This window comes from Manis pentadactyla, chromosome 7 (genome assembly GCF_030020395.1).
Source record: "Manis pentadactyla isolate mManPen7 chromosome 7, mManPen7.hap1, whole genome shotgun sequence".
Classification (NCBI taxonomy): Eukaryota; Metazoa; Chordata; class Mammalia; order Pholidota; family Manidae; genus Manis; species Manis pentadactyla.
The window spans coordinates 94,314,981-94,333,754 of NC_080025.1; the positions used below are offsets into that span (position 1 = coordinate 94,314,981).

Here is an 18,774-nt window from a genome sequence, read left to right on the forward strand (position 1 = left end):
CGTTGTGGTTTATTAACCAGGTACTTTCCATTCACTCAATTAACAATTAGAAAACAGAAATAAGAGAGAGAGCACCTCCTACTTATTTTTTTTTTTTTTACTTCAGATATGGAGATGGAAACTATTAAATAAGGAGGGAAACTCCCGCATATTTCACCTTGACCTGGCTGGACTGGTCTGATGCCTCTAAGAGGCAGGAGCTCTGTCAAAGAGTTTGGCCAGGCTGCGAGTGGAAAAATGAGAGGTCAGACTTTACTACGGGGAACCACTCCTGCCCCTAGAGGAAAAAGAAAGCCATCACCCTGTCTCTCCGATTGGAAACAGTGCCTTGTTTTCGATCTGGAGGACGGGGTTGCCTCCCTCGGCCTAGCGCGCTAGTGACAGGACACACGGAGGCGCGCGGCTTTCCGAGAGTTGCTCAGCTCCCTGCTTACACCCAAATTTCTAACTTGCAAGCAGGCAAAAATGCCCTCCTACCTCTTTTCTTTAACTTCTCTCTCCTGTTTTGCTGCCCTTTGTAACTTCTTTGTTCCGTTATTAGGAAGGCGACTCTTAAGGTCAAAAGACCCACTGTAAATTAGGAAAAGCCCAGAGCCACTGGGAAGGAGCAGGGCTGAGGCTCCGAGTGGAGGAGCCGCGATCAGTTTTGCAGGCAGAGTGGGCAGTGCGCACCGGCGGAACTGAGGGTGTTGGGGGCGGGGAGAGGCCCGTGGACTCCACTTTCTATGCTGCAGCTGCCGGCCAGTGAGTGTCTCCGAACAAAGGAGCGCACAGCGCCGGGGTGAGAGGCTGGTTGCGCGCGACTGCCATTCCTTCTTCCACATCCCCTAGGAGAGCCCTGGGGAGCAGGGACCCGGGAGGAGAGGGAAAGGGAACAGGGCGTGCGATTCCTGTGGCGCGGCCACGCTTCAGGAGCTCCTGTGAACGACGGGAATGGCAACGATCAGAGCCGAGGGGGAGAGAAAGAGCTGGAGTGAGCAAAACAAAGAGCGAGTGTGGGCCGCGGTGACTTCATGCCTCACCAATGTCCCGCCCACGCTACTCCGAGCTGTTGCTGCGGCCGCCGGAGCCGCTGCAGAGCCTGCAGGCGGCCGGGGCTACGCGCGGGGTAGCGTGGGGCGGTTTCCTAGCAACTCGCGGCCCCGAGAGCGCCCAGTTATCCACACACTAGGAGTCCCCCCCGCCCAACCCCGGGAGCCAGGGCAGGAACACTGCTCCCCGCCTCTCGCCAGCCTCGCCTCTCTCGCATCCTCGCCGGGTGCACCCCAGACAGCCCCGGCTGCCTGGGCTCTGGACGGTGGGAAGCCTGAGCCGAATACTGGGGCCAAAAGGACGAGGGCACGAAGCTCCCGCCCCGCAAGGCCGGGCTCCTGCACCCCGAGGAACCTCCCCTTCTGCGCTCGCAGCGGTGCGTTCCACTCCCGGCCAGGCAGGGAGCTGCGATGCCTCGCTCCGAGTCCGCGGGCGTCGGCGGGGGCTTCTAGGGCGCTCCCAGAGCCGCCTCCCCTCGCTGCTGGCACCCCGAGCTTCCTCCTTCGCCAGCCAAGACGCTGCCGCTTCGACTTTGCCCGCTGCTCAGCTGAAGAGGCTGCAAAGCTGCAAACAAGTGGAGTTGGCCTCCCTGCCCACCTGTGGAAGAACCTCGCGCTGGCTGGTGCGCCATCGACTTTTCCCCCTTTCGGCCTCGCCGGCGTCCCCTCCCACAGATGCAGCATCACCCAGTGAATGTAACATTAGGCTGGTTTTTCCCCCTGGCTTCAGGCTTTGTTTGGGTTTGATTGTGTTTGGCTCCTTGCTAAGCTGATTTATGCAGCAGAAGCCCCATCAGCTAGAGAGAAACAAAAGCTCTTTTCTTTGTCCCAGAGCTAGTTGCGAAGCCTTTGCTGGCGTCGCCGCCTTGGGCCATTGGCCGTCGAAGGAGGTGCTTCTCGCGGAGATTGCAGGAACGGCCGTGCTGCGCTGGGAGGGCCGTGAGGGCCCTGAGATGCCAAGCGGTGCCTGGGCCAGCGTACCTGCACCGCTTGCTCCGAGCCACAGTGCTCGCCTGCCGTGCCTGCGGAAACGTCCTAGCGACACTTGGCCCGCGGGCCCCAGAGGTGCCCCCGGGAGGCGCGAGGGCGCATCCGGATAGCAGCCACTCGGCGGGCGCGCTGTGGGCTGCTTTGCATTATGAGCTGCTCGGTCCTGGCTTTTTTTACTGCCGCATTTTTCTGTCTGCAAAACTGCCGGCCAGGTCCTGTCCCATTCCTCCGGGCGGCCTGGATGTTTTCAGTTGTTGTTGGACTGGTCCAAAGTGGTAAGTTGTTTTGCTTTCTGTTGTTTTCTTCTCTTCCCCAAAGGTCTTGGGCAGTCACAAAGAGCACTCTGGCCAGGTAAGTGGCCCAGTGTCAGCCTACATCTGCCCTGAGAACTTCTGAAGGGCTGGTGTGTGGCAGCATCCTCTATTGCAGGCTGTCTGAGGGAGGCCAGGTGTCAAGCATTTCCTCCCCCAGTGACAGCAATAACTATAAGAGGAAACACTGTGTTGCTCCCTGGTGTTGGGGAAGCAATAATAGAATGGAAGTTTGGGAAAGTGAGGGTCATATTTACAGAAACCAATTTAGGGGTTCTGCTCCATCCTTGAAGGCACCCTCCTTGAAGGCATCCTTGAAGATGCTCCCCCATCTTTCCAACATGTGTGTCCATTAACTACTAGCTTGCATTTGATTCAAGGCTGGGGATAAATTGGTATAATGGGAGTGAGTCTTCTGTTTTTGAATCCATGAAAGAAAAAGATGGCAGCATACAAGTTTCTTATATCACAGTTGGTAGAAGAATGAATGAATTAGTCACACTTAAGAAATATTCTTTAAGTCACCATTTTTTCTGCTTTAAAAGAATTCTTAGCAAACTGATCCCTCAGTGAGCTCGAAGGCAGAGACTGAGACACCAAGACAGAACCCTGGACAAAGACTGACAGTTTTCAATCATGGCAAGCCACTTCTGTCAGAATTACCTTGATTTTTTTTGAGAGAACACTTTTTTATAAAGTGTATCATCCTCATTTTACCAGTGAGATAGTAATACCTGAACTCCCTAATTCACAAAGAAGAACTCTAGTCAAATGGTACAGGAAAAGGTATTTTGGCACTTTTGAAGTACATGCAAATGTAAGGTGGCAGTACTATACTGTTAGCAAACAGTAAAACATATAGTCAGTAATACTAATAATCATCAATTTAAAATGGGTTCTTACTATTTTTAAACACAGGCCATTTATTTTCACAAATACAGTGATTATTGCATACTTAATTTTTTTTTTTTACTTTATCTCTGTTTGGTTATTGAGCCCTTAAATTATTTCAGAGATTTTCCCTGACCTGTCCTGTTGAAGGGGAGTTGTAATTGTTTTGTACATTAAAATTGTCTCCTATTCTTTAAATTGATGTGCCAGGTTGCTGTCTGAACCTAATTAAAATAGTCAAGTCTTAACCTTAATAAGTATTTATAATGGAAACTTCCAGCTAGCTTCACTTATCTGTTGCATATATAGGTGTCTAGTATTTGTTTCAAAAGGAGATTTACTCAGTTATGTGAATTGAGAGCAGTTAGTGTAAATTTTTATCGTGTAGTTATTTTTTTGGCTTATATGTTGATTTCAAAATAAGTAAAACTTAAGGAAAGGACAAAGTAGCATTCACTATCCATTCTCTTTTAAGTAGAACATGCATTTGTTGCAGATTTTCCACCAAGCATAATTTCATCCTGTGTTAATAATAAAAGCATTTTTCTAGATTTAGTAAACACATACATACACACATGCATAAAATGACCAAAACTTGTGTCAACAGAGTATATACTGTCACCAATACATAGGCAAAAGAAAAACTCCTACTTGTCTCTAGAATTTTCTAAAAATTTAATAATTTTAAAATATCCATTATGTTTATAAAATCATGTAATAGCATTGTATTTCAATCCAGTGACTATAACTGATTTGAAGCAAATATTATGAATGGGCTCCCATGTACCTGCAGTTGTGAAAAGGGAATGCTTATCTGAAATCAGAACAAGGCATCCTTTTCCCCAGTCTCTGTCAATACACAAGGGTTTCTGATGTATACTGGTTTACACTGCAGTTAAAAGCATGCAAAAAATTTAAATTATAGCCAGTACAACTCAGAAAATTAGAGATCAGCATAAACTTGTACTTTCAAGATATAGCTACAAGTCTCAAATTGTGTGTCTTCACAGTGAAAATTAGATGGTTAAAGCAGAATAGAAATTTAGGTATCAGTTACAAAAGAAATCTGGTTTCCTTGCTCAGTAGTTTACACCAAGGAAATGTTGAGGGCAATAAAGCCATACAAGAAGAAACCATAAAATGCACAACAATATAACTTTGGGTTTAATTTTTGAAATAGAAACATCCCAGTACATAGTGGACTTTACTAATGAATAAATAGTGAGCAAGGAGGATGTTATTAATAAATTCTGAACATTTTCCTGATCCAGAAAAAAGTTACTGGAGTTTGTTTTTCAACTTTCCCTGGTGGAAATTACCGACAATGAGAGAAACAATAACACTATAAAATGGTTAATGAGTAGCTGGAAAACACTAAAGAATACCTAGTGGTTAACATTTGAAGAGTTAATGTAACAACACTGTTGTTTCTTCATTTGCTAATTAAAAATATTTTTTACCTACATTTTCATGTAATATATAGAGTGCAATACAGAGTGACAAATTTTTGAAGTTGACCATTTCTTTAAAAAAAAGTGGTAACTATTATTGCAATGAAATTTTACCTTTTGTGCATTATCAGCTATTTATTCTTTTAAATAATAATCAACTGGATTACACTGTTTTGTAACTCTAGTGTTATTTTACCTCAGAACATACTTCATAGCAAAAATGTTCTCAGGTTTCTTTATGCTTATGTAAAGTGCGAGGATATTTATGAGAACCAAGCCTTCAGTTTAAAACTCCAGTCTTTCAAATAATGTGCACAATAAGCATCCAAAACTAATTCTGTCTTAAAGCAACTGAGACACTTTCTGGTAAGAAAAAGTTTGTGCTGTATATGAAAGCAGATTAGCTTGATATGATTTGAAAAATGCCAGAAAAATTCCTGACTCCAAAAAGCTCCTTTGCCTAGTACTAGGTAAGATGATTAATGGAAAATGGATACTTTTGTTTCTTAACATCAACTCTTTGTCCATGAACTCTTTGAGGTTTCTCAGATCTGTCCCCTCCTTTTAATATAATGCCACTAGGATAGAGAAAACCTGAAATATCCTTCATCCTGTGAGTTTCCTAACCAGTCTAACCTAATCATCTTCCTAACCAGTCTAACCTAATCATTTCATGCCTTTGTCCATATTTTACCTCCCTACTCAGGAACTTCCATGGTTCCCATTGTCTTCAGGCTCCTCCACATGGCAGACAAATCCCTTCCAGGACATTCCATACAGAACTCTCCAGCTCTTTATGTCTGTTTCATACCCATGCATGACTCCTTAAGGGAAGAAACTATCTGTTGTTTCTGTGTCGCCAAAGCCTAGCTCATAGTAGGCCTAATAAAATATATGAAATAAATGGCTCAAAAATAAGGTGAGGACAATAGTGATCAGTTTAAAATTGGACAGCTAAGCAAATAAGCCCTATTCATGCTAATCCTCACTAGAATTTGACTTTGATATAGTTTCCTTTTAAAAATGAGTTCTAATAGAAAAGATTGAACCGCATAAAAGAGACTTATTTCTGCTTTCCCAGTCCACTTAAAAAAAAAGTCGCTTTTGACTTTACCGGCAAATCTTCAGCAAAGATAAAAACAGAAACTTACCATTTTTTACAAATTAGTTTTGCTTTCAAACTTCTGTGCTTATTCTTTTCATTATTGATAATTCTATGAAAAGTAACCCTGATCCTTTACCCTCAATTAGTATTTTAAAATTGATTTCTATTTAAATTATATAAACTGGAATTTATAGTCATTTTAATCAAATACTAAAAACACACAATGAAAAGACAAACTCAATCCACTTAATCATTGTTCATGTCGACTTTCTTAAAGCACCTAAAGCTTTGTGTCAGGCACTGCTCTGGGTGCTAGAGTTAAAAGACTAACAAGAGTGAACGTTTCTGAAGTATTTCCTTTATTCCAGGCACCTTCCTGTACATGTGGTATGAAAATATATTGTATCTTTCATTGCCCACAACTTTCTGACGTAGGTAACTTGATAATTCCTATTTTATAGGTAAGCAAACTAATTAAAGAGACCTTGAGTAACTTCTTCAAGATCTCCTAGGTAATAATCAATGGGACCAGAGTTCAGACTTGGGTGAGTGTGGCTCTGCACTCTCAATCACCACTACAGATTATCTCCCAAGGGTGAGAAGAGGCCCTACCCTGGGCCTCGCAGGAACCTGCTGTGATTCTCTCCATGGGCAAGGAAGCCATCAGACATGCCTATCCAGAGTCTTCAATCTCCTTCTAGATCATCTCCAGAATTTTCTGCCCAACAGCCCCAAACTACTTTCAGGGCTGCACTGTGGGTAGACTGTGCCACCCATATGCCAAATCCTAGGAGGGGGGAAGTAAACAGAGCTTGGACATGCAGGCTAGGGTGTCCATCCAGGTAAGCGATAGGCCGCTTGCAAAGCAGAATAAAGCTACAAGAGGAGAGGGGCAAATCAAGGGCTGGAGGGGTAACACTTTACACACTGCCAAGATCCCAACCAGAAATCTAAAGAGTCTGAAATTCTAAATTCAGACCTAGCCTTCTAGTGTATTATAGATGTATATTTATCAAGGTGGGAAAATAGAACTTATTTCACTTGATGGTTTCTTAGTCTGGGTTATAACTGTTAAATATTTAGTCTTGTTATGTATGCCTTCCACCATTTGTACTCTTGTATTTAACCCTAAAAATGTTAGGGGCAGACTTATCAAGTAATTTAAATATTATTGAGGGAAGGGTGGCAATGAAAGCAACCGAGATCACTGCATAACAAGAACTAACTCATGTCAAGGTGCTTTTACATATTAGTAACTAAATGCCTTTTGGTAAACTCAAAGATGTATACATACTACCCTGAATCCTTTCTTGCAAATAATGCTATAGTAAGGGTCTAGCATATGCATATTTTTAATTTGGTTTACTTCTTATTTCCCCCTATTAATTTAAAACATGTCACAGAACATTTTATTGACACAAATTAGCCAAATTTGGTTGAATTATTCAGCTAGCATATATTTAACATCTATTAGTGAATGAATATGTAGAAAAAGTATTTCCATACTGCCTTCATGGACTAAAAGGATTACTTTTCAATTTAAAAATCAATTTTAATGTGACCTCCTTTCTATTTCACAGTAAGTATATTAGTATGATTTACATATTAAGGAAAAATGTAATGAAAGTCAAAGTAATGTCCATTGGGATTTTACAATTTAACTAAAACTACTACCTTTCAAGCAAAGTGCTGGGATTGATTCTTTGTAGGGAAAAACATATATTAAAATTATCTCCCCTAAGTTATTTTTTTAAAGTTCCCAACTAAAATTACATTAGGAAATAAGCTCATTAAATTAAACTGCAATGTTAAAATGTAGTGGTCTTAATGGATATATATACTCTTAAGATGACTTCAAAAGATCCTTTTATTTTGAGTGCTGTTATCAAAGTACTAAAAGTTCACATTTTAAAACAACATATAATGTCTTAAAAAGTGGCCTCTCATGCTAAGTTATCATTGAGCCAACCATAATAGCTTTAGTGGTTTTGGAGATGTGTCAGATCTCTTTCCCAAGTGTTTTTGTTGTTTTGCCTTATTTTGTTTTAATCAATATATACTGTTACAATTTCTCAAAAAGTCTATTGCCATTCCAGATTAGTATTGCTGCAGTCTGATTTCTTGAGAATTGCAGAAAAAAATCACAGTCCCTAGGTAGTAGAGGGTAAGGAATGCAGGTGCCAACAGCTAGTTCAAGCCAGAGTCCATGAGAAAGACCAAGTTTGGAATTGGAAGGAAAGGCTGGTAATGAGGACAGGTGGACAGAAGACAAGAAATATGTCATCTCTGAAGAACTGTGTCAAATATGTATCACTAGGTGGTACACTAGGTATGATATTACCAGATGATGTGAAATGTGCAGTGGCTTTTGGCCAGGGATGTTTTGCATGGCTTCAGATATAAAGAATTGGTATTTCAAGATAGGCCAATGGTAAAATGCAGACTCAGTTGAGGTACTCTGTGTTCTACATACACATAGGACATCAGGGTCCTATTCTTGGAATTCAACCACAGATATTTCCCCAGGTACAAGCATTTTTTCCTTATTTCAGTGGGGGCCATATATTTAGTGTAATTCCCTAGTAATTGTTACAGATACTGTATAGAGAAAGGAGCTGGATAGAAAGCTTCACCCTTATGGAATGAAGAATTGTCACTATGCTCCAAAGAAGCTGTAGAATATTATGAGATTGAAGAAGATAATTAAAAGAAAAATTCAAAATTCTACAAGATTACATTACAGGAAGTACCTTAAGGAGTGCCAAAATAGGCAATGTATTTCCTGATTGCCAGCTCAAGTAGGGCTAGGAGGCCAGGTGGACTATGCTTAGTGGTATAAGGTATTAATTAACTGCAGTAGAACAAAGAATACAAGAAAGTTTTGGGGTAAGAAGGAATTGCTATAGAACTGGTTATTCTAGTTTGAAACAAAGAATGCATTGTAGCAGCATTGTATTATTGGCAGAAAACAGACCTAGCTGGTCTCTTTCTTAATGCAAGGCGTATCTCCCAAGGTGTGCCTCAATTGTCCTTTTTGTACATTTGGTTTGGATTTTTATGATGAATTGAAGACGAGTGGACCACAGTTTGCAAAAGAAAGTCCTCTAGAAATGATAGATGGGGCTCAGGTTCTAAGGGAATTCATCTGGAAGACAGTAACAGTGAAAAAAGACATTTAAGAAGAGACCTATTCCAGAATGTCAATTCCAGACATACTGAATTTTGGTTAGGAAGATCCCTTTTGATGAGTGTTTCAATCACAACCATCAGGTGCAGGGCCCTAAGGTAAGGGCCAATGTATATAATCACAGTGCCTGACCTCTGAGGTGGGTAATGGAAACAAGAGGACTAAATATTATTACTAGAGGACGTAGCATGTTTGATGCCCCTTAAAAATCCAAGGCCACATGATGCCCAGTGGCATCTAATGTGATGATGACAGAGTGGGAGAAGAGGAGGAGGTTCCCAAGCATGTTACCTGTGCCTTGCCAAAGGCAGCATAGCACAGTGGAGAAATAAGGGCCAGTGCTTCCTGTTAGGGTGCCTATGCTGTTGATATACATGTCCAGACTGATCCTTGGCTACCTGGGAGTCAGCACAGTCTTGATGACACAGTTCTCTGCTCTGTGAGGCCAGGGCCGCAGACCAGATTTTCTTGTGGTGCACTTGTTGGGGCAGAAATTGACTTATGAGCGTTATGAAGAGTCAGATTATCAGGACTTTTTGTCCTCCCAGAGATGCATTTGATGTTGAGGTTTAAAAAAAGGTAAGTGCTGCTTCTGACTGAATTATTTGTCAGTGTAGAAATTTTTGGTCAGTTAGAACTATCACTGGAAGTTATATCCTTCTTCCTCATAGGATAGACTTCTCATAAGCCACCCAGATAGCATGTTTTTTTTTAACCTACACAGGGCACTTCTCATTAACTTTAGGTTTAATTTCTTTAAATAAAAAGCCCATGTATAGAACCAAGGTTTTCTTGACCCTCTGGCCAAGAAATAAGATGTTTCTAACACTATGTTACAAACTTGAAGCTCCAGAGTACACCAGAATTGGGCCTTCAGGTTCTATAGGTCTGCCGTGGAGTCATAGGACCTATTAACTGGTCAACCCACTTTAGGATCTTTGTTAGGGGTCTGTATTGGCAAGCATGGAACTAAACACTCAGAAAATCTCAAGAAATATGGAATTACCTAAACTTTTGGAAGCACACCTCTCTAGAATATTGGCATTCCTATTATGATTTCCTATGAAGGATTTGGGTTCCCAGGAACTTTACCCTTAATAGCACAAACTCATCTTTCTAGGGTTTTGAGGATGCTATGCAGTAAGTTGCCCAAGATGGTCCAAATGAGTTGGTTATACAAGACAGGCTGTTGAACCCTTCCATCCAAAAGATCACAGGGATACTACATGAACATTGGGAGACAGTCAGGGATTTCGAGAATCTGAGAAGCATTATCAATAACATATATATATCCATGGCATATTTGGAAAAGGGCCTTTCTTTCATCCCTTTTCCCAACCATTGGCATGCAAAGGTGAAGTGTGGTAGAAATCTGGGTGTTTCGGGGTTGTCCGGGAGCAAGGAAGCAATGCCCACAAGTGTTCGTGCTGCATGTGAGAGCACAGAAGCTCAGAAACAGAATTTGGAGTCTGGCTGTCATTTGTTTGGGAATAGAGCAGAGTCTTCCAGGCCAGAAGGGGTAGGCAAACTGAGCTATTTCTGCACACTCAGTGGATCTGCAATATGGGTCTGACAGGAGGAAGAAACTCTATAGCCTCAGACATGGTGAAGAAGTAGCTCCTATTTATCTATTCAAATATAATCATACTTGATCATGTATTTAGAAAGGCAGCTTGTGAGGTCTTTAGAACAGTGTAGGGGTTGAACCTGAAAGGGATTAAGTGTTTGAAAACAAAAGAGATCTCAAGTCCAAGAGGAAGCTAAGTAGAAAAAAGAGGGGTTGGCGTGTCAAAGTATTAGACATGGATGTTGGATGTTATGTGATTATTTCAATTCTCAAATTCTTTGAATAGATTGGTGCTGTTTCACCAGCTTTTGCTGAGCCAGCTGAATGGTCTGACTCTCAACAGCAACCTAACAATACTGTGTGATTTTTAACAGACAACATATATTTGGGAGCCAGACAGAGCAGAGATGCAATCATGTAATAAAAGGACCTGGCAAATTCCTCAGGGAAGTTTTCTCTGACCTTCCCTGTTTCCCCTTTAGGTGACATCATCCTGTCATCTGCTGCCACAGCACCCTGCCTATTCCTTTCCAAAGCACACTTAAGGTTCTGTCATTAGTGAGTTTTTGCTGTTACTCCGTAAACTTCAAAAGGCATTTTAAAAAATATCGATATACAATCTTACATTGGTTTCAGATGTACAACACAGTGCTTCAACAATTATCCAGATTTATTAAATTCTCACCTCCTCTTGTGGTTACTACCTATCAATGTAGAAACATGTTACAGAATCATAGACTATATTTTCCATGTTGTATTACCATTCCCGTGAACAACTGATAATGTGATGGCAAATTATTGTGCCCCTTTACCCCCCTCACCTTTCCCCACCACCTGACCCAACATGTAGCCCTTGGTAACTACTAGTCATTTCTCAGTGTCTGTAAGTCTATTGCTGTTTTGTTCCTTCTGTTGTGCTTTGTTTCATATTCCACAAATAAGTGACATTTGGTATTTGTCTTTCTCCACCTCACTTATTTCACTGAGCACAATACCTTCCAGATCCATCAACATTGTTGGAAATGGCAGATTTCTTTTCTTTTAATGGCTGAATAATATTCCATTGTGTATATGTACCACATCTTCTTTATCCATTCATCTACTGATGGACACTTAGGTTGCTTCCATATCTTGGTTATTGCAAATAGTGTGGTGGTAAACATAGAGACACATGCATCTTTTTGAGTCAGGGATTTTATTTTCTTTGGGTAAACTCATAGAAGTAGAATTAATGGATTGAATGGTATTTCCCTTTTTAGTATTTTGAGGAATCTACATACTGCTTTCCATAGCAGTTACAAAAATTTACATTCCCAACAGTGTAGGAGGGTTATCATTTCTCCACATACTTGCCAACATTTGCTATTTCTTGTCTTTTGGATAGTGGCCATTCAAACTGGTGTGAGGTGATATCTCATTGTGTTTTTAATTTGCATTTCCCTGATGATTAGTGATATGGAGCATCTTTTCATGTGCCTGTTGGCCAACTGTATTTCTTCTTTGGTGAAATGTCTGTTCAGGTCCTCTACCCATTTTTTAATTGGGTTATTTGGTTTTTTGGGTGTTGGGGTCTGTGAGTTCTTTATTTATTTTGAATGTCAACTCATTATCAGATGATGAATATATTCTCTGATACTGTAGGATGTCTGTTTGCTCTGAAGATGGTGTTCTTTGCTGTACAAAAGCTTTTCAGTTTGATGCAATCCCACTTGTTGATTTTTATTTTGTTTTCCTTGCTTGAGGTGATGTGTCCTGGAAAAAAATATTCATACTTACGTTCAAGAGATTTTTGCCCTTGTTTTCTTCTAAGAGTTTTATGTTTTCATGACCTATATTCAGGTCTTTGATCCATTTCAAGTTTGTTTTTTTGTTTGGAGTTAGACAGTAATCTAGTTTCTTTCACTTATAGGTAGATGTCCAGTTTTGCCAACACCAGTTGTTGAAAAGGCTGTGTTTTCCCTATTGTATATTCTTGGTTCCTTTACCATATAGTAATTGACCATATATGTGTGGGTTTATTTCTGGGTTCTTTATTCTGTTCCATTGATCTATGGGTCTATTCTTGTGCCAGTACCAAATTGTTTTGATTACTGGGGCTTTGTAGTAGAGCTTGAAGTTAGGGAGCTTAATCGCTCCAGCTTTGTTCTTTTTTCTTAGGATTGCTTTGGCCATTTAGGGTCTTTTTTAGTTCCATATGAATTTTAGAACTATTTGTTCTAGTTCACTGAAAAATGCTGTTGGTTTTGATAAGATTTTGATAACATTGTATTAAATCTGTAAATTTCTTTGGGCAGGATGGCCATTTTGGCAATATTAATTCTTCCTATCCATGAGCACAGGATAGATTTCCATTTATTGGTGTCTTCTTTAATTTCTCACCTGAGTGTCTGATAGTTCTCAGAGTATAGGTCTTTCACCTCCTTGATTAGGTTTATTCCTAGGTATCTTACTATTTTTGATATAATTGTAAATGGCATTGATTTCCTGATTTCTCTTTCTGCTAATTCATTTTTAGTATATAGGAATGCAACAGATTTTTGTGTATTTGTTTTGTGTCCTGCAACTTTGCTAAGTTCGGTTATTAGTTCTAACAGTTTTTCGGTGGAGTCTTTAGGGTTTTCTATGTATAATATCATGTCATCTGTAAATAGTGACAGTTTAACTTCTTCCTTACCAATCTGGATGCCTTTTAACTCTTTGCATTTTCTAATTACCATGGCTAGGACTCTGGTTCTATGTTGAATAAGTCATGAAAGTGGGCATCCTTGTCTTGTTCCTGATCTTAGTAGAAAAGCTTTCAGCTTTTCACTGTTAAGAATGGTGTTGGCTATGGGTTTGTTGTATATGGCCTTTATTATGTTGAGGTATGTATCCTCTATACTGATATTGTTGAGAGTTTTTATCACAAATGGATGTTGAATTCTGTCAGTGCTTTTCAGCATCTCTTGAAATGGTCATGTGGTTTTTTATCCTTCTTTTTGTTAATGTGGTTTATGATACTGATTTACAAATATTATACCATTCTTGGATCCCTGGAATAAACCTCACTTGGTCATGATGGATGATCTTTTTTATTTATTTTTGGATTTAGTTTACTAATGTTTTGTTGAGGATTTCTGCATTTATGTTCATCAGGGATAGTGGTCTGTAATTTTTTTTTGTGTGTGGTGTCTTTGTCTGGTTTTGGTACTAGAGTATTGCTGGCCTCACAGGATGAATTTGGAAGTATTCTCTCCTCTTCTGCTTTTTGCAACACTTTAAAAGGGATGGGTATTAACTCTTCCTTAAATGTTGGTAGAATTCAGCTGTGAAGCCATCTGGATCTGGACTTTGGTTTTCTTCGGAGTCTTTTGATTACCAGTTCAATTCCATTGCTGTTAATTGGTCTGTTCAGATTTTCTGTTTCTTCCTGAGTCAATCTTGGAAGGTTGTATTTATTCCATATCTTCTAGGATGTCCATTTTTTCTAGGTTGTCCAATTTAATAGCATATACTTTTTCACAGTATTCTGTAATATATCTGTGTATTTCTGTGGTATCCATTGTGACTATTCCTTCTGTTTCTGATTTCATTTATTTCTGTAGTCTTTTTTTCTTGATAAGTCTGGCTAAGGGTTTATCTATTTCATTTATTTTCAAAAAGAACCAGCTCCTGATTTCACTGATTTTTTTCTGTTGTTTTACTCTCCTCTATTTTATTTATTTCTGCTCTGATCCTTATTATGCCTTTCCTTCTACTAACTTTGGATTTCACTTGTTCTACTTTTTCTAGTTTCTTTAATTGTGAGTTTAGACTTTTTATTTGGGATTGTTCTTGTTTCTTGAGGTAGGACTGTAGTGCTATGTACTTCCCTCTTAGAACTGCTTTTGTGGTGTCCCACAAACTTTGAACTGTTGAGTTTTTGTTTTCATTTATCTCTATGTACTGCTTTGTTTATTATTTCATTGTTTTAATTTGTTCATTGATCCAGTGACTATTTAGAAGCATATTGTTAAGCCTCCATGTGTTTGTAGGTTTTTGCTTTCCCTGTGTGATTTATTTCTAGTTTCATATCATTGTAGTCTGAGAAGCTGCTTGATACAATTTCAATCTTTTTGAATTTACTGAGGCTCTTTTTGCATCTTTGTATGTGATCTATTCTGGAGACTATTCCATGTACACTTGAGAAAAATGTGTATCCTGTTGTTTTTGGGTGGAATATTCTGTAGATATCTGTTAAGCCCATTTGATCTAATGTATTGTTCAGTACCTCAATTTCCTTATTTATATTCTGTCTGTTTGATCTGTCTACTGATGTGAGTGGTGTGTAAAATTCACCTAAAATGAATGTGTAGCAATCTATTTCCTCCTTTAATTCTGTTAGTATTTGTTTTACATATTTAGGTGTGCCTATGTTGGGTGCATAAATATTTATATATGGTTATATCCTCTTGTTGGACTGACCTCTTTCTAATTGTGTAATGTTCTCTTTGTCTCTTGTTATCCTCTTTGTTTTGAAGTCGATTTTGTCTGATACTCCTGATTTTTTCTCCCTATTATTTGCATCAAATACCTTTTTCCATCCTTTCACTTTTAGTCTGTGTATGTCTTTGAATCTGAAATGGGTCTCCTGTAGGCAACATATAGATGGGTCTTGTTTCTTTATGTTTTCTGCCATTCTACATCTTTTTACTGGTTCATTCAGTCCATTTACATTTAATTACATGAAATTATTGATAGATATATACTAATTGCCATTTTATTGATTTTCTGTTGTTTTTATAGCTCCTCTCTGTTCCTTTCTTCCTTTCTTACACTCTTCTCTTGTTATCTGATAGTTTTCTTTAGTGTTGTGATTGGATTTTCTTTTTAAATTTTTTTTATTGTGGGCTTTAGTTTTGTGGTTACCAAAGGTTCATGGATACCTTCTTTACTATATAACATTATATCTTAAGTTGCTGATTACTCTATTTCAAACACAGTCTAAAGGTACTAATTTTTTTTCTTCTTCCTCCTCCACATTTTATATACTAAATATCATACTCTGTGCTTTTTGTGTATCCCTTGACTGATTTTCTGTATAGTTGATTTTGCTTCTTTTATTTTGTTTTAATTTCATACTTGCTTGATAACTAGTTGGTCTACTACCTATATTGTGGGTTTATTTTCACTGGTGAAAGCTATTTAACTTAGGAACATTTCCATCTACAGCAGTTCCTTTGACATATCCTGTAAGGCTGGCTTAGTGATGGTGAATTCCTTCAACTTCTGTTTGTCTGGATATTGTTTAATCACTGATTCAAATTTAATTGATAATATTTCTGGGTAGAGGATTCTTAGTTGGAGGCCTTTTGTTTTATTACACTAAATATATCATGGCACTCCCTTCTGGCCTTTAGTTTCTGCTGAGAAGTCTGATGATAGCCTGATGGGTTTCCCCTATAATTAATCTTTTTTCTCTCACTGGCTGCTTTCAATACTCTCTCCCTACCCTTGATCTTTGACATTTTACTTATTATGTGGCTTGGTGTTATCTTCTTGGGGTTCCTTTTTTTAGGGGCTTTATGTGCTTCCATGACCTGAGTGTCTTTCCAGATTGGGGAAATTTTCAACAATTATTTCATCAAAGAGCCTTTCTACCCATTTCTTCTCCTTCTTATACCCTATTCTGTGAATAGTGTTTTGTTGGGATTGGTCACACAGCTTCCTTATCATTCTTTCATTCCTAGAGAATCTTTTTTCTCTGTGTTCCTCAGCTTCTTTGTTTTCCCATTCTCTAACTCCCATTTCATTTACCATCTCCTCTACATTATCTAATCCCTCCATTGTATGTTTCATTTCAGTACTGTATTCTTCAGCCCTGGGTAGCTCTTTGTCAGGTCTTCTATCTCTTTGTTGAAGTCTTCCCTGAGATCTTAAACATTTTTCTGTAAATCTGTGAGAATATTTATGACTTTTACCTTGAAGTCTTTATGAAAAATATTGGTGATCTCCATTTCATTTCTGGTGTCTTGTCCTGTAGTTGTGTTTGGAGTATATTGCTCTGCCTCATTTTGTCAGGGTTTTGTATTTCTTACTTTGTATTAGACGGTGCTGCTATGCTTCCTGGTCTATAGAGTAATAGCTTTATGAAGGAGGCATCCTATGGTGCCCATAAGCTCAAGACTCTCCAGTGTCTGGTTCTACTTTGCAGAAGCCCCAGCTGTTGTTGGTGTGCAGTGGGTAAAGCCACCTTTGTCTGTCTGTCTATTGGTAGTGGTCTGAGTGTTCAGCACTGGCAGTTTGCCTCAGTAGCCTTTCTGATGTGAGAAGAAGCATCTACTTGGATCACTATGTGTGGAGCTTCCCTCTGCCTGCCCTGCAGCAATGTGGGCTGCAGGGTTAATGGGATGGGTAGGGTTGTTGTGTGGCTCTGGGACAGTGCAGGATACACAGCACTGGGCTTGGATACAAACATGGAGGAAGGCCCTCTTGGGGCTGGCTCCTGCAGGCACCTCCCTGATTGGGCTGAAATGGAGCCTAGAAAGCTGGGAGAGTTGCCTCTGTCTACCAGGCAGCAAAGTCTGATAATGATGCTGGGTCGAGTGGGTTGGCTTACTGGCAGTGCATGCAGGGTGGCAGCTCGGGGCTACCAGTGAGGGGGATAGAATGTCTGGGTGTCCCAAGAGTTCCCGACTGTGGGGCCAATGGAGGGCTGGGGAGTTATCATCCAGGCAGGTACCCTAATCTTAAGATTCTGTGAAATTCCATGGTATAGAGCAGTATTTAATAATTGCCAAATAGTTAATGGATGGATGAATACCACCTGAATCATTACAACTTCAAAACTCCTTAGGTGGAATTTTCTGCTTTCTATTCCCAGATGATTATATCCTTTCCTTTTTGAACAAATCTTTGCCCATTCTCTTCCTTCTAATCAAGGAATCTTTTAATAATACTAGCAGTGTTGCCAGGAATGTGAAAGAACGTGAACACTCATTATAGCTATAGTAAAACCCTGGTTACATAGAGTATATGTGAAAGGTGGTGTTTTAAGTAATTAAATTCATGGTCATTCATGTTTTGACTCCTTCTTTTGCAAATATTTCAAATATGTGTTTATAAAATTTCCTGTCTTAGTAAATACATTATACAGATTTTGAGGGGAGCCTCACAGTTATCATTCAATCAATAAATCCAAAAGTATTGTTTAAGTGCTACTTGGGCATTTGACAGTGTCTTAGTTGCCGTGGGGACAGAGGAGAAATAAGATATCATGCACACATGACAGCTGAACTTGGGATCTGTGTGTCCAGAAAGCAAGACAGTGATGTGGGCTGAAGTGAGTAGTCTGGTTCATTAGTGCTGCAGCTCTTTAGACTTTCAAAGTCAGACAGGATATAGGTCAGATGTGTCCTGATGCCAAAACAGAACCTGAAAGTCTCTTCTAAATACTAATACTCAGCTTTAATTTTTCCTACACTTCAGCATGTTTCCATATACTTTAGCAGATAATTAAAGTGTACAGCTTTGATTAACTATTTAAATTTTACTATAAATATGGTTCACCTTTTTTGGCACAGAATACTCCTAGAGACTGTCATAAAATGCATCAGCATAAACAAAATTCAGGTTATATATCCTTCACCATAATGGTACACATGACTGTTTGCATTGTTCTTAGATATTAGCAGAAACTGTTAAAATGAAGTATGTAAAGACAGGAAGAAGTGGGACTAATTTATCAAATGATAGAAATATCAAAATGGCAAAATTCAGAAACAGTTCAGAAAATAAAAAGTGTTATGTGTGAGCACTGGAAAGAAGTACAGAATGGCCCAGTAATGGACAAATTCTTTATCAACAGGAGGCATTCTGAGCTGAGTTCTGGAGCTGATTGACAGAAGGGAGCACAATTGGGAGAAAGTTGCCTAAATAACACAGAAGTAAGCATATCAAGTCAAAGAGAGAGAGAGAGAGAGAGAGAGAGAACACATAGGCCAATGCCAAGGAGACATGCATTCATCCTCTCATTCAACAAAAATGTACCAAGTCTCTATAATGTGCCAGAGTGCTCAGGGATACAGCAGTGAACAAATCAAACAGAAGTTTCTGCACTCATGGAGTTTACATTCTAATGGGACAAGGCAGACCACAGACAAAATAAATAGAAGGTATATAGCATGCTAGTAGGTGCTATACGTCTAGCACCTTTATAGAGTTAAAAAAGCTCAGATAAGGAGTAAGGAATGCTGGAAAGAGAAATGCGAACCAACAATGCTT

At 39.6% G+C, this 18,774-nt stretch overlaps 1 protein-coding gene across 2 annotated transcripts in view; it reads left to right on the plus strand.

The window, feature by feature from the left end:
* Nucleotides 1–1,225: 1,225 nt before the first annotated feature.
* The window catches only part of ITGB8 (integrin subunit beta 8), a 93,133-nt gene continuing 75,584 nt past the window's right edge, over nt 1,226–18,774 (plus strand). The window contains exon 1 of one of the 2 annotated variants that reach the window (XM_036877291.2): nt 1,226–2,296. In XM_036877291.2, coding sequence (XP_036733186.2) covers nt 2,170–2,296 — 127 coding nt within the window. In that variant the 5' untranslated portion in view covers nt 1,226–2,169. The remainder of the gene's footprint in view (nt 2,297–18,774) is intronic. The other variant, XM_036877300.2, reaches the window with a different exon arrangement.